Source organism: Dipodomys merriami, unplaced genomic scaffold, assembly GCF_024711535.1.
Source record: "Dipodomys merriami isolate MVZ:Mamm:240054 unplaced genomic scaffold, mDipMer1.0.p SCAF_9, whole genome shotgun sequence".
NCBI lineage: Eukaryota > Metazoa > Chordata > Mammalia > Rodentia > Heteromyidae > Dipodomys > Dipodomys merriami.
In genome coordinates, this window is record NW_027206512.1 from 63,233,612 (window position 1) to 63,258,306 (window position 24,695).

General features: G+C 58.2%; 1 protein-coding gene across 3 annotated transcripts in view; it reads right to left on the reverse strand.

The window, feature by feature from the left end:
* The window catches only part of Crmp1 (collapsin response mediator protein 1), a 41,154-nt gene that overhangs the window by 1,259 nt on the left and 15,200 nt on the right, over positions 1-24,695 (reverse strand). For all 3 annotated transcript variants that reach the window (XM_070012362.1, XM_070012363.1, XM_070012364.1), the window contains exons 2-13: positions 19,242-19,330; positions 17,877-18,061; positions 15,564-15,728; positions 13,560-13,621; positions 11,573-11,653; positions 8,692-8,760; positions 7,199-7,319; positions 6,368-6,524; positions 5,722-5,863; positions 4,769-4,939; positions 2,653-2,832; positions 1,105-1,270 (exon numbers count right to left, since the gene is read on the reverse strand). In XM_070012362.1, the coding sequence (XP_069868463.1) occupies positions 1,105-1,270; positions 2,653-2,832; positions 4,769-4,939; positions 5,722-5,863; positions 6,368-6,524; positions 7,199-7,319; positions 8,692-8,760; positions 11,573-11,653; positions 13,560-13,621; positions 15,564-15,728; positions 17,877-18,061; positions 19,242-19,330 (1,588 nt within the window). The remainder of the gene's footprint in view (positions 1-1,104; positions 1,271-2,652; positions 2,833-4,768; positions 4,940-5,721; positions 5,864-6,367; positions 6,525-7,198; positions 7,320-8,691; positions 8,761-11,572; positions 11,654-13,559; positions 13,622-15,563; positions 15,729-17,876; positions 18,062-19,241; positions 19,331-24,695) is intronic.

The window sequence follows — 24,695 nt, forward strand, 5'->3', positions numbered from 1 at the left end:
TGTGTGTGTGCGTGCACCTGCGCACCAGTCCTGCTTGAACTGGGGGCCTGGGTGCTGTCTCTGAGCTGCTTTTGCTCAAAGCTAGTGCTCGACCAGTTGGGCCACAGAGCCACTTCTGACTTTTTGCAGGTTAATCGGAGATAAGAAAAGGTCTCACAGACTTTTCCTGCCCATGATGGCTTTGAACTGTGATCTTCAGATCCCAGACTCTTGAATAAGAAGGATTACAGGCGTGAGCCACCAGTGCCCAGCCCGCTCTTCGGTGGTAAGTCCCCTAACCTGAGTCCCATCTGCAAACTCCTGAGTGGCCAGTGTGCTCCCCATTCCCCACCCCACCCCTGGTAGCTCTTCTCAGCACAGAACCCAGACTGCTCCATTGGCAGAGAACCCCCAGTTCAAACCAATGAACACATCCTGGCTCTCTGTGCCTTTCCCCACACCACCCAGGACGTCACCTTTCCCAACGGGAACTGGTGAGCGGTGACCTGCTGGCCAACACTGGCCCAGTGCCTTACTGTGTACGGGCTCAGGACAGTTTCACCTTATTTAAAATGATGGCATTTTGAGGCTGTAACATCTAGACTCTGCCCTGTGGCTCACAAAGCCCAACTATTCACCATCTATCTATCTGTCCCTCAAGAACATCTGTCCTGCTCTAAGGGCGCATGCCTGCCCTCAGGTGGCCATCTGAGGCATTGCAGGCATGAGACTCGAGCCTTACGGGATTTTGGCTGACACCAAATTTCATGGTTCCTTCCTTGGCTTCCAGTCTAGGGCAATAACCCCACAGTACACAGGTAGGGGAGGCTAAATCAAAATCCATATGACAGAAGTGCTTCGGCCACCAGGGCCTCCGCCGATGACCCGGAAGAATGTTTGCCAGCAAATGGCAGTGGTCCCTGCCTGGTGCTCAGGTCCAGCTCAGCTTCAGGGACACAGGGGTGCAGACCTGCAAGCCGCCGTTAGGAATCAACACGCAGGACTCTGTACTGTGACCCCCGACACGTAGCTGGGACGGGCTCCCTGGGCGCCTCGCCCTCACCCCCTCTGTCTTCTCGGGCCTGAGCGGGGCCTGGGGTGCGGCCCGAGGCGCCTCCCGCCTACCTGATAAGCTGAAGTTGGACTGGTGGAGGTTCCTGATGGGCGGGGGCTGGTGTTTGGAAGGCGAGGATTTGGCAGAAGGGGCGGGCGTTGCGTATTTGGGCGTAGCTGGCACCTCATACACAGGACCGTCATACATGCCCCTGGAAACCCCGTGCAATCCAGAAACCTAGACAGAGGGAGGAAGGGGGTGATCCGTGCTGTGTGTGCACACGCGTGTGCATGGGTGTGCTTCCCAGCAAAGCTATGGATAAGGGGGTGTGGAGGTCTCCTGCACACATGGAAGCATGCAATCCACACACAAGACCTATCACACACACAAACCACTCCTGCACACACTCATAATATGTGCACTGATACATGCACGCGCGCGTGTGTGCACACACACACAGCTTCTTGAAGGACCCAAATCCAGTCCCTAGTCCAGTGGCTGCACAGGTGCCCTGTCCTCTTCTCCACGTTCTCGCAGAGGACACAGACTTTGGGGTGGTGGAGGTGCTGGGGAGGAACGCTGACTGGGCCTGCAGGCAGAGGCCTCAGGACGCCGCCCGGGCTGGAGCGCAGGCTCCGCCAGGCCGAGGGGGTCAGGCCGGTGCGCTGTCTGTCATCTGCGCTCTCCTCAGCGCCAGGCTCCAGAACCCAGCACCTCCGCCCAGCGTTCCCCTTCTTCCTGTGCACAGTCTGCTCCCCCACCCGTGTCCTCACCACCCACCACCCTGCTTCCGGCTTTCAGCCAAACCCCTTCCCTTGCCCCCAAGCTCAAGCTGACCCGAGGTGGATCTGGCCGGCCTCTCCCTGCCCGGCCTGCTTGCTGTGTGTGTGGGGGGGGGGTGTCGGCTCTGCTCCTCACAGCCTGAGCCCTGCGCGAGCCGGCGTCAGGCCCAGGCCGGCTGACCCGGTGAAGCCTGCCCAGGGGGAGCCAGTGCCTCTTGGTGGGCGGGGCCCCCTCAAGTCCCACCCCACCCCCACTGCACCTCAGCCCAGGCCTGCGCCCCGTTCCCACCCGAGATGGGAAGCTTTGCGCCCCACTGGGTGTCTGACCTGGAGCTGCCGGCCGGGCAGGGGTCTGGACGCGTCTGCATCAGTGGTGTGAACAGCGTGAACACACACAATGGACACACGCAGCCAGGCCTGTGCCCGCCTCTGCCAGGACCTCCCGAGCCAGGGCGGCCATCTCAGAGCAGAAGACGGGGCGGAGCAGGGCCAGGAGCTGGGCAGGCACCCGTCCACCAGAGGACCGGGGCCAGGGCACCCATCTAGCCCGCCGGCCGGGCCTGAGGGGCCCCGAGCAGGTGTGGCCGAGACTGCCCCAGCTCTGAGCGGGAGGAGACCCCGTGCCCCGGCGTGGGGCAGAGGGGCTCCAGCCAGCCCAGGGCGGCTCGCTGACCACCCTCCACGGCCCTCCTGTGCCCACCGCCATCCAGGTCCCGCAGCCAGCAGCCCGCAGGCCTGTCCCGACACATCTGACCTCTTGGCCGATGAATGGGGGCAGGCAGCTGGGCAGACCCCGAGTCTCTGAGAAAGGGCGCGGGACCCCGCGGCCCCACTCACCTTGTTCCTGATCTTGACGCGCTGGTAAAGGAACTCGGGGAAAGGCTTGCGCGGGATGAAGCGGCCGGTGCCCTTGCTGACGCTGATGTTCCCATCCTCGAAGACGACCTTGCCCTGGCTGATGACGGCTAGCGGTGAGCCGTGGCACTCCATGCCCTCGAAGATGTTGTACTCCACGGCCTGCGGGCCACGAACCCGGCTTTACTCCACTCAACCCTCGCTCTCCCCGGCACACGCCACGCTGCGCGCAGCGGGCACGCCTGTGCTTGGCCCGAGCGGGTGCTGGGTTTTCTCCTCTGAAAGCTTCCTTTTAAGGACTGGGTAGTATTCCACTGAGTGTTGTAAGGAGCGCCTGTCTCCCTGCGGGCCATCTCCATGGATACACATGCTACTGCTGTCCCCCGGTACCACCCTCCAATGCTGCGGGTGCTTGATTTACCAGTCCCACCACACTGCCCAACTTCCGCCGAAGACAGGCTGCCTTCGCAAGTCTACAGCGGTCACCTTACCACCCCAGCCGGCCACACCCGCTCTGACCTGGCTGTGGCTAGGCACCATTTGCTTTTCTGGGAGACAGTGACCCAACATGAGGGTCAGATGGCACGATGACTTAACAATTGACTTACAGGAATGCGGAACTGAGAGCTCATTGGTACTGAGCTGCCTAGTGCACAGGGGATTACAGATGATAGTGATATGCAATACGCAATTGCGTGCACACTTCACATAGTTCACATAACATCATTTGGTCAAGCCCCTAACATACAGGGATTGGTTTTTCCTTCTGTGCCGGCACTGGGGCTTGTGCTCAGGGTCCTGGGCTCTCACTTGGCTTTTGTGCTCATGGCTGGTGCTCCACCACTGGAATCACACCTTCACTTCTGGCTTTTGGCTGGTTAATTGGAGTTAAGAGTCTCCTACATTTGGATAACTTCAAATATTGATCCTCAGATCTCAGCCTCCTGAGTAGCTAGGGCTACAGATGTGAGCCACTGGTGTCTGTGTTTGGATTTTCCTTTGGTATGTACTTATCTACACTATACATGGCAAAACTCAGTGTGGTAAATCCACCAATGAGTCGAGACTGCTCTGGGTATCCGCCACAAGAACAGTGTGTCAGCTGGGACATTTTTGTGTCTTCTCTCCTCTTTTTTGGGGAACAGCTTTCTAAGGTCAAAGGCCGGGTCAGAGGTCATGGCCTTCCTCAAAGCACTGCAGCACACCAGAGAACTATTTTCCCAGACGTTCAGACCAGTTGCCTCCCGGGCAGAAGGGAGGAGAGCCATGCCGTACCTATGCTCTCCAGCAGGGGGCAGTGCCCTGGGTTACTGCTGATGCTAACATGAGGAACAACAGGGCACAAAGGCACAGTAGATGGCTGCCAGTCTCATAAAAAGATGCTCCCCAGACCCCTGCAGTGCCCACAGCGCCTGCAGTCCCAGCCACTCAGGAAGCTGGCATCTGAGGATCACGATTCAAACCCAACCCAGGCAGACAAATCATCAAGACTCATCTCCAATTAACCACCAAAGAGCCCGAGGTGGAGCTGTGGCTCAACTGGCCGAGCACCGGCCTTGAGCAAAAAAGCTAAGGGTCAGCACTCAAGCCCTGATTTCAAGCCCCAGTATGGACCCATGGACACACGCAGACACACACACCAAACTCCCAGTGAATCCCATCCAGTGTGGTAGTGAAAGCAGGCTCTCCGGGGAGCGTCAGGTGGCTAGGAAGGAAGGCGCGGCGGCATGCGGGTGGCTGGTGAGCTGCCAGAGCCCTTCACATCTCGGTGTCACAATGCCTGCCTCAGGCCAGACTGCAGCGGCGGAAACCCACCAGCCGTTTTACCCACAAGCCTCTAAAATGATGGCGAAGATGCCGAGAACAGAACCATGAAGGCTGCTGAGACTGCTTCAGGAGGAGAGGCGTGAGGGAGAGCACGGAGGGGCAAGTGTGCCCAGGACACGTCATACGTATGCACACGTCCGTATGCACACACGGTGGAGGTGTGCCATGACCCCTGCCTGCCCCAGGTAACTACAGATGCTAACAGCAGGAGAGACAGAAAGACGCGACAAAGCAATCGGGAAGGAAGCTGCGCGTGCAACTGGGGACTCACCGACTTGTGACTCTTGGCCGTTATGGTCTTCACCCGGTCAGGGTCCCAGATGACCACGTCAGCGTCGGAGCCTACCGCAATCCGGCCTTTCCTTGGGTACAGGTTAAAGATCTTGGCTGCGTTGGTGCTGGTGACGGCTACAAACTGGTTCTCATCCATTTTGCCTGTGGCCTGAGGGCAAAGCCAGAGTTTGAGAGGGCACCAGGGCCAGAGCGGGCTGGGGAGAGGCGGGGGGGGGGGGGGGGGCAGGAGGGTTCTGCACATCCTCCCCTCTCCTGGCTGCACAGGGTAAAGGAACCGCAGCTGGTGATGTTGGCACAAGCCAGGTTCACCGGCCCAAGCTTCACAGGAAGGAAAACCTCCAGCTTAAGCCAGGCGCTGGTGGCTCACGCCTGTAATGTAATCCCAGCTACTCAGGAGGCTGAGATCTGAGGACCATGGTTCAAAGCCAACGTGGGCAGGAAAGTCTGTGAAACTCCAATAAACCACCCAAAAAACCCCCAAAACACCCCAACAACAATAAACCTAGAAGTAGCACTGTGGCTCAAGTGGTAGGGTGTTAGCCTTGAGCAAAAGAAGCCCAGGGACAGTGCTCAGGCCCTAAGTCCAAGCCCCTCCCCACAAAAATCCCTCCAGCTTGAGGTCAGCCGTCACAATGATGTGGAGTTCTCTCAGTCTACCTCACACCTCAGCTGCGAAATGCTCACACACACGTGTGCACACACATGTGTGCACACACAGCCATCTCCACAGGAATTAAAACACGGTTCCCAGAGAATGAAGAGCCTGGCACACCGAGGCCCGTGGCACACGCTGCGGCTGCCCTCTCCTGAGAATCCACCTCCGCCGCCAGTAACGAAGACTGAAGAGTCCCGAGTGCAAAATCCACTGGCCGTGATGGGCCAGGAGGGATGTTTCTAGAATGTTCTAGAAAAGAGGCAGGACCAACTCACCACCGCCTTGTCCCAGACGACGGTCATCCGCTCCTCCACGCCGTTGACGCCCTCGGGGATCAGAGTGAAGTTGTCCTTGCCCACGGCCTTCTGTGCAGTGCTGTAGGGACAGTGGCCGCTGCCTGTGACCTGCAGGTCTCCACTGAAAGGGACAAAGACAAGGCGGGCTCAGTGCTGAGGACAGAGAATGTACACCAGGACTTCAGCCAGCAGCCCGGGCGGGGCTGTGTGCCCAGCATGGGGCGGCTTGGAAGGTGGACTCCCCTGGCTCAGGAACCTGCTCTTGACCGCAGGGTCCAGCCGGGCACCGGCCTCCACTCCCAGAACCCCCTCTCGTCGGGCAAAGCCTTCCTCCCTCCGCCTGGCCACTGGGAGGAAGGGACTGAAGCGGCCAGGTGCCAGCCAGCGCCTGCTCCTGGGATGGTTTCCTACACCCAACTCACACCAGACACCTTCTGCCCTCTGCAGACTGCGAGGGGCACTGAGAAGGGGCCGTGAGAAGCTGAGGGGGACAGGCCGGGACAGGGGTGGGCGGTGGGGCAGCCAGGATTGGGTCCCAGCTTCTCACCCCCAATCCTGCGTGTGCCAGCCCACCTCCAGCCTCATCATCCCCCCCACCCCCCACCCCCTGTCCTACGGCGCTCACCAGGCCAGCAGGGAGGTCAGGTGATCCGGTGTGGTGGGGTCTGGGCTCAGAGGAGGGGAGGTGATGAACGCCGCCGCCTTGGCCCAGTTCTTGCTCCAGTAGTGCGTGCCGTCCGTCCCCAGGCTGGCCGCAATGGGCTCCCCCAAAACGAGGGGCCCTGGGGAGACAAAGGGCCAGCATGCTTAGCCAGCTGCAGGCAGGACTTTGCTCTGTGGCTACAGCTTCACTGTGGTGTGCCCACCATGATTCCATGCCCCCATGACAGCACTGACCCTGTCCTGACTCCACCCCCCTGCACTGACCCTGTCCTGACTCCACCCCATGACAGCACTGACCCTGTCCTGACTCCACCCCATGACAGCACTGACCCTGTCCTGACTCCACCCCATGACAGCACTGACCCTGTCCTGACTCCACCCCATGACAGCACTGGGCCTGTCCTGACTCCACCCCCATGTGACAGCACTGGGCCTGTCCTGACTCCACCCCCATGTGACAGCACTGGGCCTGGCGCTGCTCATAGGCCATCAGCCTGGGTTGAAACCTGGGAGAGGCTCCCAAGCCCACAGAGCTCGTCAGACCACACAGCCTCCACCAAGGCCTCCAGGAAGCCGAGGCTGGGGCTGCACGACAGTGCCTCCCTGGCCTCCAACCCAGAGCTGACCCTGCATGGCGCTCTGACCCACGCCACCTGCTCTCCAGCCCGCCAGGCACCGGCCCCAGCCCCTCCCACGCCTCCGCACTGAGTGGGCAGAGACCCCGACTGCTGGAGGCCCATGACCCTAGCCTTTAACCCGAGTGGTTAGAGGCTGGAGCCCAGGGCACCCATACCCTTCTTCCTGGCCAGGGCGATGATGTCTGCTGCACTCTTGCTCATCACCTTGGTGATGTACACAGGGCAGTTGATGCGGCCTGCGATGGTGATCGCCCGGAACACGGCCTCAGCCTCCAGCTGGGGACACAGGAGATGCCAGGTCACAGGGCACGCACAGGGAGGGAAGCCCCACACTCCGAGGCTCCCCTGAACCGCAAACTTCCCTTAACTAAATGCTCCAAAGTGAAATCTACCATAAAGCAGGGAAGTACTGTAAATCTACACTTTAAAAGATAAGCCAGGCACCAGTGGCTACACCTGCAATCCTAGCTACTCAGGAAGCTGAGATCCAAGGATCGAGGTTCAAAGCCAGCCCGGGATGGAAGTCCATGAGACTCTTACTATCTCCAGTTAGCCACCAAAAAGCCAGAAGTGGAGCTGTGTTTTTGTAGAGCACCTGGAGCAAAAAAGCTAAGGGCTCAGGCCCTGAGTTCAAGCCCTAGGACCACACAAAAAGAAAAAGTAAGTGAATCTGATTAAAGGGCTAGGAGACAGAAGTATTCTGCTAGAACATTCCACTGGCCTCCGTGGATGGACTAGGCAGAATACAGGTGGAAGGCTTGTAGGACAGGTGGTCCAGATGTACAAACACCTGCCACACACACACACACACAGCCTGGCGAGCCGCCACGCGCCACCTGAGCGGCCTGCTGCCTCCCCTCCGCCCTCCGCCAGCAGGACCCCTGAGGACAGGGGTTTTTGTTGAGCAGACATTCTGGAGTGGTCCTACTGCCTGAGTGACACCAGGTGACAGGGCCCGCGCCCTGGGTCACACAGCATGGTCCCAGCTGACAGACTGACTCCCCACATGGCACAGCACCCCTATCTGGGGTCCAGTGACAGCCGGGCACCAGCCCAGGCCACGGGTCCACGGGGCTCAGTGACTTGTTGGGAAGGAAAGACAGGCATCAACTGGAGGGACAGTGGCTATGGCGTTCATCCTGTTCCACGTCCAGCCAGCCTGCCTTCTTCTGCCCAATACCCTCCCCCCCAAAACACACACCATGCTCCAGGGCTGCCATCCATGTTGAATCCATAAGCACAGAGGCAGGGCTGGCTGGGTCCCGGGCGGGGCTCTCTCCCATCGCCCATGCCCAGACTCCTCGGTGCCAAGGCTTGCCTAGCTTGGACACTGTAGTGTGCACAGGCCTTCCTTGATGTGAGCTTCCTGAACCTTCCACACCCCTGACTCACGGCCGCTAGGGCTGCTGGGAAAGGAGCAGAGTAGCGGCAGGACTGGGGTGGGGCACTGTTCCAAGTGGTAGTGTGCACACTACACAATCCTGGGGTGCTGTGTGTATCAGGGTGCATACTACACAATCCTGGGGTGCTGTGTGTATCAGGGTGCATACTACACAATCCTGGGGTGCTGTGTGCATCGGGGTGCACACCACACAGTCCTGGGGTGTTGTGTGTATTGGGGCACACTGAACAGTACCAGGGTGCTCACCTCTTCGGGTCTGCTCAGGGCGTGGCCCTCCGGGCCCGTGATGCCCATCTCTAGAATCCGCTTTTGCTCCTACAAGACAAGAATGGGGGAGCTGGATGTTACAGGCGGAGATCGGGAAGTCCCCCCACCCTTGCTTAAGAGGTGGGTGATTGAGGCCCAACGATGGGCTGGGCAGAGCAGGGCTCCCCACCCCCCTCCACCTGTCCTTCCGCTCAGCAACCCCACGCGCATGCCACGCGAGCTCACGGCCACCAAGCTCATGCTGAGACTTCCCTCCAAGAACAGTGCGCAATGCCCTGGGATTTTGCCTGGCTGGTGTTGGCCTGTGTTGATGGTCTCACCAGGCTGGCCTGTAACTTGAGTGTATCCTCCTGAGTGCTAGGATTACAGGCAGACAGCACCACACCTGGCTGTGGTGGGTCTCTAAGATAGACAACAAGGTCGCTCAAAAACTCCCTCCTCTTGGGAGATCTCTCTCTCTGGGGACAGGATGGATTCGTTCCAGAGCAGGGTGGAGAGAGCTAGGCAGCTCTCCCTTGGTCTTGCTCCCGTATCTGCTACTTCTGTACATGCAAAGTGAACCTCTTTTCTTCATAGGTCACCCAGCCCCAGGAACCCTGTCATAGCCTCGGAGGATGGACTGCGACACAGGGTTCTAATGAAAAGCTTCAAGGGCCGCCAGCCCCCCTCTGGTCTCTGGGGTGCCCCAGAGGGTGTCTGCGGACTGAGTGCTGAGTGGAGTCAGCCGCCCTCTCGGGCCCGCTGTCTTCTCCCCACGGGGCTCACAGTGAGGCAAGCAGGCGGTCCCCGCGGCGCAGCGATCCGGGGAAGACGTCCCTGAGTCTCCGGCGATGTCCCTGCCCTGCCATCTGCCTTTTCTCTCTTTTAGGCAGAAAAACCACCATCTCAACTGTATTTGACAATGGAAGTGTTTCCCAAAGCTCATGGCCCAGAGTCAAACCATTTGTTCCGAGCTTTCTTCGCCCCGGGAATGCTTTAATTTCCTTCCTTTCTTCTCCTCTGTGTGTGCGCGCTTTCCTGCATCGCCAGCTGTGCCACTGCTCGTTTGACCATCCAGTTTCTGAGTCATCGTTCTCAAATGCATCTCTACCAGGAGGCCCCAGCCCCGACACGCATGAAAGACACCCACTCCAGCTGTGAGCCTGCAGCTCCTCGGCCCACGGGAAGCGAGTCCCAAGGCCAATAGCTGGGTGGATTCACGGGCGCTGGGAGGATTGCAGTGCTGAAGATGGCTGTGTGTACAGCTTGTCTGGTCATGGTTCACGAAAGCTCCCAGGGGAGAAAGGGTCTGCGCAGAGCTGGTCAAATGTCAGGAACTATTTCTCATTTCTGCAAGGGGAGGAGGGACGGCCTGACCCCCAGGAATTATTTTAAGATACTACGCTAAGAGCTAAGGTAACGTTCATGGAGTCACAGCCGGCGAATACGGACCTGAGTGCCAAAAAGCAGTGTTGCCACCAGTTGGCAACCTAAAGAAATGCAGGCGTGGCCCTGGAGGCAGACAGGAAAGAGAGGCTGTGGAACTCAAAGAGCGTGCCCAGCCGCCTTCACCGACTGTCAGCAGAAAGGGACGGGAGGGCGTGAAAGCAAGCCCAGCAACAGGGAGTGAGTGGCGGCAGTGGCCACTGGAGATGATTCCTGACACAGACAGGTAATCTCGGAAGCAGCATCCGTTACAGTGACAGCCAGCAGCACGGAGTCACAGAAAGCTCAGCCACACTGTTCTCCTAGGGGAGAGCCGCACACAGCCTGATCTCCGCACGACCCGCCAAGGAATCGCGAGCTCGGTGGCAAGCTGCTGAAGCACGGCATGGCTTCTCGCTGCCTGTGTCAGACATAGCGGGGAGGAGGCTGCCGAGGTCCACAGGAAGGAAGCGGGGACAGGATGGCTTGAGAATTCTTTGCTTCCCCAGAAAGCAAAGGAGAGAAAATTCAGACATGACTTTGGGGCAGATCTTAAAGCCGGGACCCTGCTGGACAAAGGGGCAGTCTGTTACAAAGCAGGGTGCGACCCAAATCCTGTCAGGAACTGAGACGACAAGGCTCAGCCCTGGGACTGCAGCGGGCAGGGCAGCAGCGGTGCTCTGTGCAGGGCGGAGGACCTGTGCGGAAGCCATCAGTGCAGCCTTTTGTCTGATCAGTGAACCCCAGTGAGAGTCGCAGGGAGCCCCTAGTTTTAAAGTGTGACTGCTGGTGGCTGGACGGACTTGAACACGGCACACAGATGCAAGCGGCCGCTGGAGGAGACGATCGGGCTGCAAACACACCTGCTCTCCTCGAGGGCAAGGAGGGAGGACTTCAAGGATGGAGCGGGGGCGGGGGAGGGCCAGGTGTCACTGTCACCAACCCAGGGCTCTGCACCAAGGCCCAGAGGCGCTGACTCCCGCCTCCTCGTCTCTTCACCCCCTCCACCTGTCGCCTCTTCATCTCCCATGAGACCGGTCGTGTGGCTCTCCTGTGCCGTCTGGGCCGAGCCCCTTCCCCCAGTCCCATGGCCGGAGACACAGGCTGGGCGGGGCACTGCCTTCTACCCTCCAAGGCTGCGTGTGCACAGCCCCGTGCCCCTGCCCGCGGACGTTTCTGTTCAGCTCCTGCGACACGCAGGAGACACCCTCACACACGCCCTGCAAGTGGGGGAAGGGCAGGGAGGGCAGGATTGGTGTCCCCACTGTTCAGGGGGAAAGACAGGCGCAAGAACACTGGCCAGCCCGGGCCACACGGCAGACAGCACTGGAGCGCTGGTCTTGGTGTCTGACGTGACATCGGGTCCCACCTACCTAAGCGAGGCCGCTGTCCCCCCAGGGTCCCCTTCACAAGGTTAAGCGGGGCCGAGGGTGGGGAGCAGGCGCACACCGCTCACCTGAGCTATCAAGTCTCCGTTTTCCGCATGGACCAGGATCACAGCGCCCAGCCCCTTGAGGAGGGTGAAGGCTTCGTAGAGCTGAGGAGGGACAAACAAGGCTGGTGAGGAAGGCAGGCAGCCAGGCCTGGAGGTGTGCAGAGGCGGGGGCTCTGCTCCCTCCACGGGGGCGTCCACGCCTCCCCAGCCGCCAGGGGCCGCGCCTTTGTGACGTCTGTGGACGTGGAAGGTGGCGGCCATCTTTCATTTTACTGACATTGTAAAAGCCTTCCCAGCCCGAGTGACAGCCTCCCCTGGGCCCCGGGGGGCGCTGTGTTCACCTAGGTGGGTGGGTAGAGCTGGGCAGGAGCATGGAGATGTCCCAGGCCACAAGGGTTCATTCAAAGTCCCCACATGGCCACCCCCTGGGCCAACCCAGGGTGATGAGGCTTCCGCCTTCCTAGGCCGCCCTAGGAGGGTGTGTGGCCATGACCCGCCACCGGGGGGCGCTAGCCAGGAAGGGCAGAGGACACAGGACAAGCACCTGCTCCCGGTCTCCACATGGGACACCTGCACCCCGGCAGCCACCGTGCCGTCAGACCAGCTGGGAGAGGCCACAGGAGCGGGCCTCAGCTTCTCCCAGCCTCCAACCTCCACCCTATGGGAGAGTAAGACGCCAAGCTGCGAGAGCTTCACCATGGCCAGCTCCTGGCAGAACCACCTGCCTTGGGTCTGCAACGGACTCACAGACTGCCATCTTCCTCCTGTGTGGCGCCTTGGCTGAGCCCGTGACGTGTCCTGCACCCAAACTGACGAGCATTTGGGACACACTGGTACCACACAGGCTCTGGCACTTCGGAGGGCCCGGCGGGAAGGGGCTAGACTCTCCAGTGACCGGCATCCAGTGACACAGGCATCCCGAGCACCGTCCCGCCGGGCAGGGCCGCCCCGCCCCCACCCGGCATCTTCTCCACCTGAATCTGCACCCAGCACTGGCCCTGGCGAGGAGAGACCAACCTCCCTCTCAGGGGACCTGAACCCCAACTCTGCCCTGCAGACAATGCCCCAGGGCGAGCCGGCAGCTGTGGGCAGCCGGAGGCGGGCGGGCGGGAGCCCCCTCTGGAAGCCCCCCCCCCAGAAGCCCGGAGCCACTGGATTCCACCCACGCCCAGGCAGGAGCTCGGCAGAGCTGTCGTGATGCGCTCCGCGCCTGAGACACCGAGCCGACTTTCGGCTCCAGAGCGCCCTCGACCAGAGGCTCCACAGGCCTGCAGGAGGCCCTGCCACTTCCCTCCAGCCCCGAAGCAATAACCAATCCCAATCCCAGCTCCCCTGCCCTGTGATCCCAGGGTGTCGACGTAGTCTGTATGAACGCACTCCGTCCTCCGGCAGCCTCGGGACATCAGGTGCTATGGTGAGGTGAAAGCCCAGAGAAGTTGGGAACGTCTCCCCAGGCTGCACAGCAAGCAGCAGGGACAGCCAGGGCTTCTTCACCACTAACACTCTGAGTCTAGGGACTGGGGAGCCCAGGATGACAAGTCCTAAGCCCACACCTGGGGAGCCTGTCAGCAGAACTTCCCATGGCTCCTGTCACCCAGAGAGCTCTGTGACGCGGGCAGAGCCTCGCACTCTGCAGTGACCTCTGGATGGGAAAACAGTGAAGAAAGGCCCAGGCTGGCTTGCTGCAGCCGGGCCATGGTCAGGCTGGAGCTCTCCTCCGACAGAGCCAACGCAATGGCCCCCTCACTTGCCACACCCCAGAACCTACCTGAGCCCAACCCACAAGACACCCACGTCTGTAGCGTGCTCCCAACACCTGTGCGTGTGTGCTCCTGGACCATGCTGGGGCCTGCTCTGGAGATCCCATCCTACATGATGGAAGGGAGTGGGGGCCCGGGAGAGCCGGGCCTGCCCCATGGGCCCGTGTGCTGGGCACCCTGAGATCAGGGCTCTCCCTTCTGGGCCATGGTGTCCCCTCCCGGTGCAGCTGGGACAAGAGAGGACCCACCTGGCTGTCGGACATTTGATACAGATCCTTGTAGGCCATGTAGACTTGGAAGGAATTGACACCTGTTTTAGGATAAAACAGAGAGGAACAAGGTGTTTGAAAATCAACAGAGTACAAGCATCCAGTAATAAATCAATGATCAGAGTGCACCGTGCCAGCCACCAGAAGAGGGCGCCATCGAGCCTCACCCTGACGAAGCCTGGGGTGTGCGCAGAGGAGGCGGAGGGGCTGGGACGCGGCTGCAGAGTGAGAGCCCTACCTAGCAAGCCCGAGGCCCAGGTCAACGCCCAGTGCCACCAAAACCAACAAGACAAAACAAAGCACCATTCAGTGGGTAGGTGTTACAGACAGAGGTGCCCAGGATTGCTGGGCTGGAACACAGAGCTGCCTCTCAAAGTAAGACCATCCTCTTGATTTAAACAAAACAAAACAGAAAGGCTATTACATCAAGGACGTACTTGTCACTCTTTAAGAGCACAGAAGGAGCTATGGTGCTACCCAAGAAACTGCTTCAGTGGGTCAGAAGGTTTCTAAACCTCCAACTCTTCAAAGATGCTGGGATCTGAAGGACACGGGTCAAAAGCCCCACGGTGTAGACTGGGCTGACCCACTGCAAACACACGGTGTGGCGGCGATGCCTCCCGAGGCTGCCGTGAAAATAGATGCAACGGATATGCACACGGGAAAAGCACGAGTGATCGGTGATCAGCGAACTGCAATAAAGGCCACCATAACGTGGTACACCGTGACACCACGTCTGAGCAGGCTGGGACCAGGGACCCTCACATGGCACTAGCTGCGCCCGTGGGTGCCTCAGCAGAAATCTGCTCAACCACCATCATCTGCACCCTGGAGGTAATTCAAACCTCTGGCGCTGTGATTTCCATTCTAAAAAAAAAATCTAAGGAAATAATTAGAAATGCAAACCAAGGTTTTTATGTTCACAGTAATGTAATTTGTAATAGCACAAGTAGGACACCTAAATGCCCCGTAAAAAAAAGACACCAGCTCAGCAAATTGGCCACTGCATTTCACATTATGAGCCACTAGCAAACTACTGATGAGGAATAATGTAACTCGTGAGCCGGTGAGTGATGAAGCCCGGCAGCAGCCCCGTGCGTCCATCCCAGGAAAAGCCAAGGGGGTGGAGCTGGGGGCAGAACCAGCACAGAAACGCCTTCCCTCCCTCGGTCTTTATGGACTAGGAAGGGTGACACTTCATCAGGAGAAAGTGCAGCTGTGTGTTTTCAAACCCCAAAGCGCCCCAGCACGTCTCAAAGGCCCCGGTGGAGCGTCTCCTGGTCAGGCACGGTCCTGGGGGGGACACGTGCCTGTTCCTTCTGGTCCTGTCTCTTCAGCCCGCAGACCAAATGCAACGCACATCACAGGGCAGCCGCCTGGTGCGTGAGCGCGGGCACAGGAGGCGGGGGACACTGAGGCACAGGCACAGAGAACCCTCTCAGCACTCCACGTTGGACCGGAAAGCGCCACCCAAACAACCAACGGCCCCAACTCCAGGAGAGAGGCAGGACTGGCTCTGGACACTGAGGAAATGAGGGCGTTCTGATGGGAAGGTGGCGGGGGGTATGGCAGGTGGAGAAGGGGCTCCCTGCGCAGACAGGCAGCGGGATGGCAGGGGTCGGAGCGCTGCCCGGGGGCGAGCACAAAGCCTCGCACGCCAGGCTCCAGAGCCGGGGCCTCCTCTATGGATAAGGGGCTCCCAGGAAGGGGAGCCCCGCTTCCACTGTGGAGACAGTGACACCCAGCTGTGTGCATTCCCAGGACGAGCGGACCCGACCCAGGGCTCAAGGCCCATGCCACGGACCAGACCCAGGGCTGCAAGCCACGGACCAGACTCCAGGCTGCATGCCGCGGACCCGACCCTGGGCTACATGCCGCAGACCGGACCCCGGGCTGCACGCTGCGGACCCACCCCCAGGGCTGCACGCCACAGACCCGACCCAGGGCTCAAGGCCCATGCCGCGGACGGGGGCTCCGGCCCACCTTTGTCCTGCACCAGCACCTCCAGCTCCTCGCGCACGACCTCGTTCCAGCTCGTGATGTCCACGTGCAGGGAGTAATCACAGCAGGACTTTGTGTCCGCAGCTTCGTGCCACTTCTCGAAGGAAGTCAGCAGGCTGGACCCAGGCTCGGGAACAACGTGGTCAACTGCAATGACAAAGACGCCCTATGACACTGGGGACCCAGGGTGCTCAGTGCATGACCACACTTGTACCCCACCACCAACACCACCACCATCACCACCATTACCACCACCATCACCACCATCATCACCACCATCACCATCATCATCACCACCACCACCATCACCACCATCATCATCACCACCACCACCACCACCACCATCATCATCATCACCACCATCATCACCACCACCATCACCACCACCATCATCATCACCACCACCACCACCATCACCACCATCATCACCACCACCACCACCATCATCATCACCACCACCATCACTACCATCATCACCACCATCAATATAACCACCATCACCATCACTACCATCACCACCACCACCACCATCACCATCATCATCACCACCACCATCACCACCATCATCACCACTACCACCACCATCATCATCACCACCATCACCATCACCACCATCATCATCACCACCACCACCACCACCATCATCACCACCATCAACACCACCATCATCACCACCACCACCACCACCACCACCACCATCACCACCACCACCACTACCACCACCATCACCATCATCATCATCACCATCACCACCACCTCCACCACCATCACCACCACCACCACTACCACCACCATCACCATCATCATCATCACCACCACCATCATCATTATCACCACCACCACCACCATCACCACCATCACCACCACCACCACCACCACCACCACCATCACCTCCATCACTATCCATTTCTTGTTTGGTGGTACCAGAGATCTGGTGAACTCAAGAACTTGCTAGGCAAGTGTGCACCCAACTTCTCAGCCCTTTTACTTTTTAGGTGTTTTGTTGCTGTTGTTGTTGTTGTTTGCCAGTCCTGAGGCTTGAACTCAGGCCCTAGGCACTGTCCCTGAGCCTCTTTGTGCTCAAGACTAGCACTCTAGCACTTGAGCCACGCGCCAGCTCTTTCTGAGTAGTTTTATTATGAGTCTATGGGGACTTTCCTGCCTGGGCTGGCTTTGAACCATGATCCTCAGATCTCAGCTCCTAAGTAGCTAGGATTACAGGTGTGAGCCACGGGCGCCCGGCGTTTAGTTCATTTTTTTTTTCAGACAAGGTCTTACACTAACTTCTCCCAGGCTAGCCTCAAGCTGAAATCCTCCTGCCTCTGCCTCCCTAGCAGCTGAGATTACAGGCAAGAACCGGCACACCCTGCCCACCACCGCCGGTTTCTACACCCCTCCCACCGTGCTAAGGTCAGTGTCACCAGCCTGGCGCCGTAGCCACCGTCACAGCCATAATTACTAGAACCAGTAGCCATGGGAGTCCTGTCCTCAGCGCGGCCCTTCTGGGAGGCGGTGGGAGCCAGCAGGGGTGAGGCCAAGGGGGAGGGAGGTGGTTAGGTCCGAGGCTGTGAACCCATGGATGCTAATGTCTCAGAGAGCCTGCTGGCTGCAAGGCAGGGGACTGTGAGCAAGGCTGAGGCTGGCTCTCCCCTCTCTGGCTCCTCTCTCTCCACACTACCTCACATGGTGCCCAGCAGGGGCCATGTGCCATGCTGGGGGTCAGTGCTGGAGGCTCTCACCCGACCATGAAGGGATCGCAGGCTTTCCACAGCCAAAGATGTAAGCTAAACAATCCTCTTCTTTATAACGGTCCCAGCCTCGGGTGTTTTGTTATAGCAATGGGAGACAAACCAATACAGGGACTGTCTGTCCTGTAGCATTGTCACAGCGTTACTACGGCCATTCTGATGCACAAAAAGGCATAATGGTACCTATGTTGTTGCTTTAAAACTTTAGCCATCTTCACACTTTTTTTTGGCCTGTCTCCCTGCAATCCACATGGTTCTTCCTATACTTGTGAAATGTATTCCTTTTGTAAGAACCTGAATGTTAACTTCAATCTCGTCCAGCATTACCGCTCCTCGATAGAACAACTGAACAAACTGTTAAGGAGAGCAGGGCCAACGAGCCTCTAACGTGCCGAGCACTCCACCAGCTGCACCCGGGTGACACGCTTTGTGAAATACGTGCTCCACGGCGGGCTGTGTGACAAAGACGTTAGCGGCAGATGCAGGCTGAGCTCCCGAGGGGCGTGGATGGCACTGAGGGTGCCCGTGGCGGGGGCGGGGCACTCACTGATCATCGTGGTCCCGCCGGCCAGCGCCGCCCGGGTCCCCTGGAAGAAGTCGTCGGCCGCGGTCATCCCCTGGGCGGGCTTCTGCAGGGAGGTGTTGACGTCCACCCCGCCGGGCATGACCATCCGCCCATTGGCCTCGATGGTCTTTACACCGCCCGGAACAATTAGGTTCTCTCCTATTTGTCTGAAGACAAAGAGAGAAGGCCTGAGTGTGAAGTCCGCCACGCCACATGAGCCCCCTGAGCACACTGCTGAGCCCCGAGACAGAAGGACTGGCCGGTGCCGGGCCTGGGAGGGCCCGTGGCCAGCGTCCACGGACCAGGCTCCCGAAGGACTCGGGAGCTGAGGGGAGCTGTTACCCAGCCCGGTCCTGCAGGAAGGCTTCCGGGCACGGAGGCGGCAGGGCTGCACGCAGTCACCTCCCGTCGGGTCCGAGCCGCAGCTCAGACACTGGCCCTGGCTGGCAGCCAGCCGGGGCGCCTGGGGGGCCGCTCTCACTCTTTACCACCTCTCTGTTCTCCCCCCAGTACCCCCACGCCACCTACAGCCCCCTCCCTGGCCGAGCGCAGATCCACGGCGCTCCATGCAGCCAAGAGGCCCGGGAGAGGCCGTCCCCCGCGCGGTGACCCGAGCGGGCGCCTCAAACACCCGCCGAACACCCCACGTGTGACTGTGCGTGGACACTAAGCCTTCGGGGGTGTGAGGGAGGTTAGATAACGGGGTGGCAGGGTCTCGAAGCCAGCGGGACCCGCAAGGCAGAGCGAGGAGAGGTCATCTGTGGTCACAGGGAGAAGGCCACCACCCCGGGGGGACTCCAGCCCGGGTGGAACCCTGACCCAGGACTGCAGCTTCCGCGGCGTGGGGGGAGACTTTCTGTGGGTTAAACCATCCGGCCTGTGGCGCTGTGCTACAGCAGCCAGCCTGAACAGACTCCACCCCGGGCAGCCGTGAGCAGGGCTGAAGCCGGAGACAGGCCCCGCAGACAGTGAGCCGCGGTGCCCTGCCCGTCCCAGGACCAGGCTCAGGACGGAGACAGAGCTGGGGGCCGCGGTGCTGTGGGTGGAACGAGGCCCTGTCTCCCTGACTCTCTCTGGGCCCCAGGGCGGCCCTGAACCTCGCCAGCTGCAGCTTCCCGCGCACGAAGGCAGGGAGCCTGGCACCTCACAGCCAGCACCGACATGTGGCAGGTCGCGGGGTCACGGAGGCCTCAGGAAACGCCCATCACCCCACCCGCTGTGTGGCCCCCTCCCACTCTGAGCCCCTCAAACACAGCAACACAGCACCGTCACCCCAGGGCAGAGCACCAGCCTCCCGCGCCCGGAAAGGCCAGGCAGCCCAGAGACGCTGAGTTCGAGTTCACCCACTTTATGAGGCCATCTTCCAGGTAGACGTCGGCGTAGAAGGACTGGTCATCGTTGACGATGCGCCCGCCTTTGATGAGGAGCCGGTCACTCTGAAAGGTGAAGCAGAGGGGCCGGGTCAGCGGAGGGAAGCACGGAGGGGCGGCTGTCATCTTCAATACCAAGAATGTCCAAAACTCTTTAAAGCAAGGTAGGGGCACTGAGGGCTGGGTGTGGTACCTGGAACCCCAGCTACTCTGGAGGTAGAGATTGGGGGGATCATGGTTCAAGGCTAGACCAGGGAAAAATTGCAGGAAAAAAACATCAGTAAGACTCCATCTCAACCAACAAACCTGCTGTGGTCAACTATACCTGCAATCCCAGCTATACAGGAAGTTGCAGGAAGACCAGAGGGAGGCCCGCCCCCAGGCCATGGTCAAGACCCTAACCCCCAAATCACTAAAACAAAACAGGCCTGAAGTGTGGCTCAAGTGGCAGAGCAACGCCTCCTTTCTCCCTTTCAAATGCCTTTTGGTTTTGCTGAGTTATTTTTAAAACAAATCCCAGTGTACCATCCCACCTATACGCTGTTCAGGGCACATCTGTAACCACGGAGGGCTGTGTCCATAAACAGCAACTGTGCAGATCAGCGCAGAGTCACCAAGAGCCTAAACACACTGTGCAGATCAGCGCAGAGTCACCAAGAGTCTAAACACACTGTGCAGATCAGCGCAGAGTCACCAAGAGCCTAAACATACTGTGCAGATCAGTGCAGAGTCACCAAGAGCCTAAACACACTGTGCAGATCAGTGCAGAGTCACCAAGAGCCTAACTAAACACACTGTGCAGATCAGCGCAGAGTCACCAAGAGTCTAACTAAACACACTGTGCAGATCAGCGCAGAGTCACCAAGAGCCTAAACATACTGTGCAGATCAGTGCAGAGTCGCCAAGAGCCTAAACACACTGTGCAGGTCAGCGCAGAGTCGCCAAGAGCCTAAACACACTGTGCAGATCAGCGCAGAGTCGCCAAGAGCCTAAACACACTGTGCAGATCAGCGCAGAGTCGCCAAGAGCCTAAACACACTGTGCAGATCAGCGCAGAGTCACCAAGAGCCTAACTAAACACACTGTGCAGGTCAGCGCAGAGTCACCAAGAGCCTAAACACACTGTGCAGGTCAGCGCAGAGTCGCCAAGAGCCTAAACACACTGTGCCGGTCAGTGCAGAGTTGCCAAGAGCCTAAACACACTGTGCAGGTCAGTGCAGAGTCACCAAGAGCCTAAACACACTGTGCAGGTCAGTGCAGAGTCACCAAGAGCCTAAACACACTGTGCAGGTCAGTGCAGAGTCACCAAGAGCCTAAACACACTGTGCAGATCAGCGCAGAGTCACCAAGAGCCTAACTAAACACACTGTGCAGGTCAGTGCAGAGTCGCCAAGAGCCTAACTAAACACACTGTGCAGGTCAGTGCAGAGTCGCCAAGAGCCTAAACACACTGTGCAGATCAGCGCAGAGTCACCAAGAGCCTAACTAAACACACTGTGCAGATCAGCGCAGAGTCGCCAAGAGCCTAAACACACTGTGCAGATCAGCGCAGAGTCACCAAGAGCCTAACTAAACACACTGTGCAGATCAGTGCAGAGTCGCCAAGAGCCTAAACACAGAGCTACCACAGAGTCCTGCTGTGTCCCCGGCAGGCATCCAAAGGAATGCATGAACATGCAAGTGAGAGCCGGACACCCAGGCTGATGGCGGCACATGAACAATACCAAGACAGAGAAGCCGCCGAGGGACCCCAACCGAAGACTAGAGAAAGAGAACGTGATACACTCATGCAGCGGAGTATTATTCAGCCATAAAGAATGAAAGCGTGTCATTTGCAGGAAAATGGATGGATCTGGAGATCACTGTGTAAAGCAGGAGAAGCCAGACTCAGATGCTTTTTCACTCAGATGTAGAATCCAGACTTAAAAAAAATTACCCTGAGGCATGTTTGTAAATGGGGGTCTGTCTATGTGGGGGCACTGGTAGGGGCTGGGAGAAGAGAGGTGTGAATACCAGAAAAATACAGGACTGTATATGTATGTATGAAAGCAACAATAAAGCCCCAGCAAAGAATATTGAGAAGCCAGGCACCAGTGGCTCACGCCTGTCATCCTAGCTACTCAGGAGGCTGAGATCTGAGGATCGCGGTTCGAAGCCAGCCTGGGCAGGAAAGTCCGTGAGACTCTCAGCTCCAATTAACCAACTGTGGCTCAACTGGCAGAGCCTGGTAGAGCACTGCTAGCCTGGAGAGAAAAAGCTAAGTGAGAGCACAGACACCAAGATCAAGGCCCAGTACTGAGGCAGCAGGGTAGAGAAGGGAGGGAGGGAGGGAGGGCGGAGGGAGGGAGGGAGACTTCCCAGCTCAGTCCCAGCGACATTTCGACATTTCGTGTCGCTGTGACTCCAGGGCTGCCACCTCTCCAGCCTCTTCTCACATTGCCCGGCCTTGGCTGAGAAATGACTCGGCTCCAACCCAGCCTGGGTCAGGAGATGTCAGAGTCGTTGCTTTGCTCTCTTGAGACTCTCAGAAGTTTGACACGTCGTGGGGGGGGGGGGCAGGTAATGGGGACTGGGGGAGGTGAAGAGGCTGAACCATGTTTGGGTGGGTAGGGATAGCTCAGACCTAGAGAGTAAGTGAACACAAGCAGACCAAAGGGTCGCAAGGGGAATCAGCCAGGGGGGCGAATGGCAGGAGGCTCGCAGGGGACAGCAGGGACGAGGCAGGCATGGAGCCAGTCACGGGTCCCCTGGACCGGCCCCCACTGCGCAGCTGGAGGAGGACCCCATCACTGGGCCGCCAGAGGATCCCAGGGAAGTAGAAAAGCACTGCAGAGGGTCCTGGGCCACGGTGCCACGCCTCCACTGTGAGAGGCAGACAAGCAGGAGCAGGCAAGGGTAAGCCAAGCAAGGAACTGGAAACTTCCTGAGCCAAAATGGACAATGCCGTGCAGCTCAGCCCCCGGTGAGGTCTGGCATCAGGACCGTTGCCTGCAGAGTGAAGCCAAGGCCAGCCAAAGCCCCACTCTCATGGCAGAGTACATGCCCTCGCTTCCTGCAGTTCTACTCAGTGTCTGTCCTCTGAGCCCCGCATGGAGGCCACGTCCGTCACCTGCAGGAGATCCGTGCTGCACCCCTTGCAGTACAGCCCACAGACCGTGTAGTCACAGCTCTCCCATGATTCCAAGCTCTCACTGGCTCACAAGGCATACCTCCCCTCGGACCAACAGCACACTGAATGCAGTGGTGGCCCCAGAGTCTGACCTGCAGCGTTCTTGGTCAACGTCAGCTCCACAGCAGCAGGACTTGGTTTTTCTGATGCTGTGTCTTAGGCCCTGGAAATAGCCTGATGGGGAGGTGGATGGATGGACGGGCAGATGGACACTATGGGTGGATGACTGGATGGCAGGATGGATATATTTGAAAATGGATGGAGACCACATATATGTGCATAACAGAGGGAAACCAGGAGGACGACACAGAACTAGAGGGAATCAGGGAAAAACATACAACAGCAGGACCCATCAGCTGCACTGGACATTGACCAAAATGAACTAAGCAACTCAATGGCAGCGATGGGAGGGAGGGAACGAGTGGGAAACAGGGAACAGCTGACGCTATGCAAAACAAAACAAATGTACATACCACCCAATGTGGAAGAAATAACTATTGCAAAGCTCATAGAACTCACAAATGTTATAGACCACGATAGACAATTTGCTCCATGAAAGTCAGAATGTGTCTGTGACTTTAACTAAGCATCACTATCCCACAATACTGTAAAAGTTGGGAAATTATGTAACCACTTAATCACAATAAAGAATTTGAAAAAAAAAAAAGAAAATGGATGAAGAGATGGATAAATTGATGGATGGCATGCAGGATGGACGGATGGCAGGATGGATAGATGGATGATGGGTGGCAGGATGGATGGATGGGTGGCAGGATGAATGGATAAATGGGTGGCAGGCTGGATGGACAGATGATAGCAAGATGGCTAGATGGGCAGATGGACACCATAGGTGGTAGATTGATGGATGGATGATGGGTGGATGGCAAGATGGATGGATGGATGGATGAATAGCAGGCAGGCAAGCAGGCAGGATGAAAGAATGGATGGATGGATGGACCGACGGACGGACAGACGGATAGATGACAGAACATAATGGAAGATGGATAGATGGCAAGTAGGAAGGTTGGCTGGGTAGAGTAAGGGAGGAATGAGTGGATGGTGAGTGAGTACATGAATGAATGTGTGGACAAATAGTCTGAATAGACAAGACCATCAGTGTGGATGGACAGATGGATGGATGAGTGGCTGACCTGGTTCCTGGAAGATGGATGGAGTGAGTGAACAGGGAGACACATGACCAGCACACCCTGGCAGAAGGGTCTCTGGACTAGTCACTCACAGGCCCAACAACCTGCCCCACAGCCCCGCCACAGAAGCCAGCAGGGATCTTGCGCATTTCAGGAAGAGACCGCCCGAGCCCGCAGGGTTGCAGGACCGGGGAAGTGAGAGGCTCTGTACATCTGTGAAGCAGGGACAACCAGGAAGGCAAGCTTCCCTGGTACCAGAAAGCAGGAAAACGTGCATCAAGGCAGCTGGTGCATGGCTCCCAACCCAGCTACCCATGGCAGCAGTTAATAGCAGGTTTGCCACACCCAGCCTGCCAGGGTGTTCTGAAGCCCTATGTTCAGGAAGCCAGCCCCAGCCTGCTGAGCACTTCTGGAGTCCAACAGAGGAGCTGGGCTGGTTTCCGGCCCCTCCCGGCTGCCAGGCTCTGTGCAGGGCCACAGAGCACTCAAACTCTGGGTGTCTCGGGTGCCAATCCATTTCTGAGAAAATAAGCCCATACTTGGGCACAGGCTGATGCGACTTCCTCTTTATGTATTTACTTGGGGGGCCACCACTGGGATTTGAGTCAGGGCCTTGCCCTTGCTAGACAGATATTCCACCACTGAGCCAAGCCTCCAGGCATTTTTGGGCTGCTTAGTGTTTTAGATAGGGTCTGTTTTATGCCCCAGGCCAGCCTGGACTGTGATCCTCCTATTTGTGTGCTTCCCTGCATGACTGGAATGATAGGCACATGCCATCAACACCAAACTAAGATGGGGGTCTTGTCCACTTTTTACTCTTGCCCAGGCTGGCCTCAAACCATAATCCTTTGATCTCCCCCCAACCTTGGATCGTCCTAGTAATTTTTGGGGCACACTTGGAATTAAATCCAGGGCCTCACACGTACTAGGTAAGCACTCTACCAGTAGAGCCACACCATGAGGAACGATGCAGGGCTTGGAAGGTAAGGAGGTAAGTGGGCAGGGAAGCTGGAAGCAGTTCCTTTTTAGTTTTTATCTTCATGTTGGATAACTCTGCTCAGGCTGGTCTTGACCTTGAGAGCCTCCTGCCTCTACCTCCCAAGTAGCAGAATTA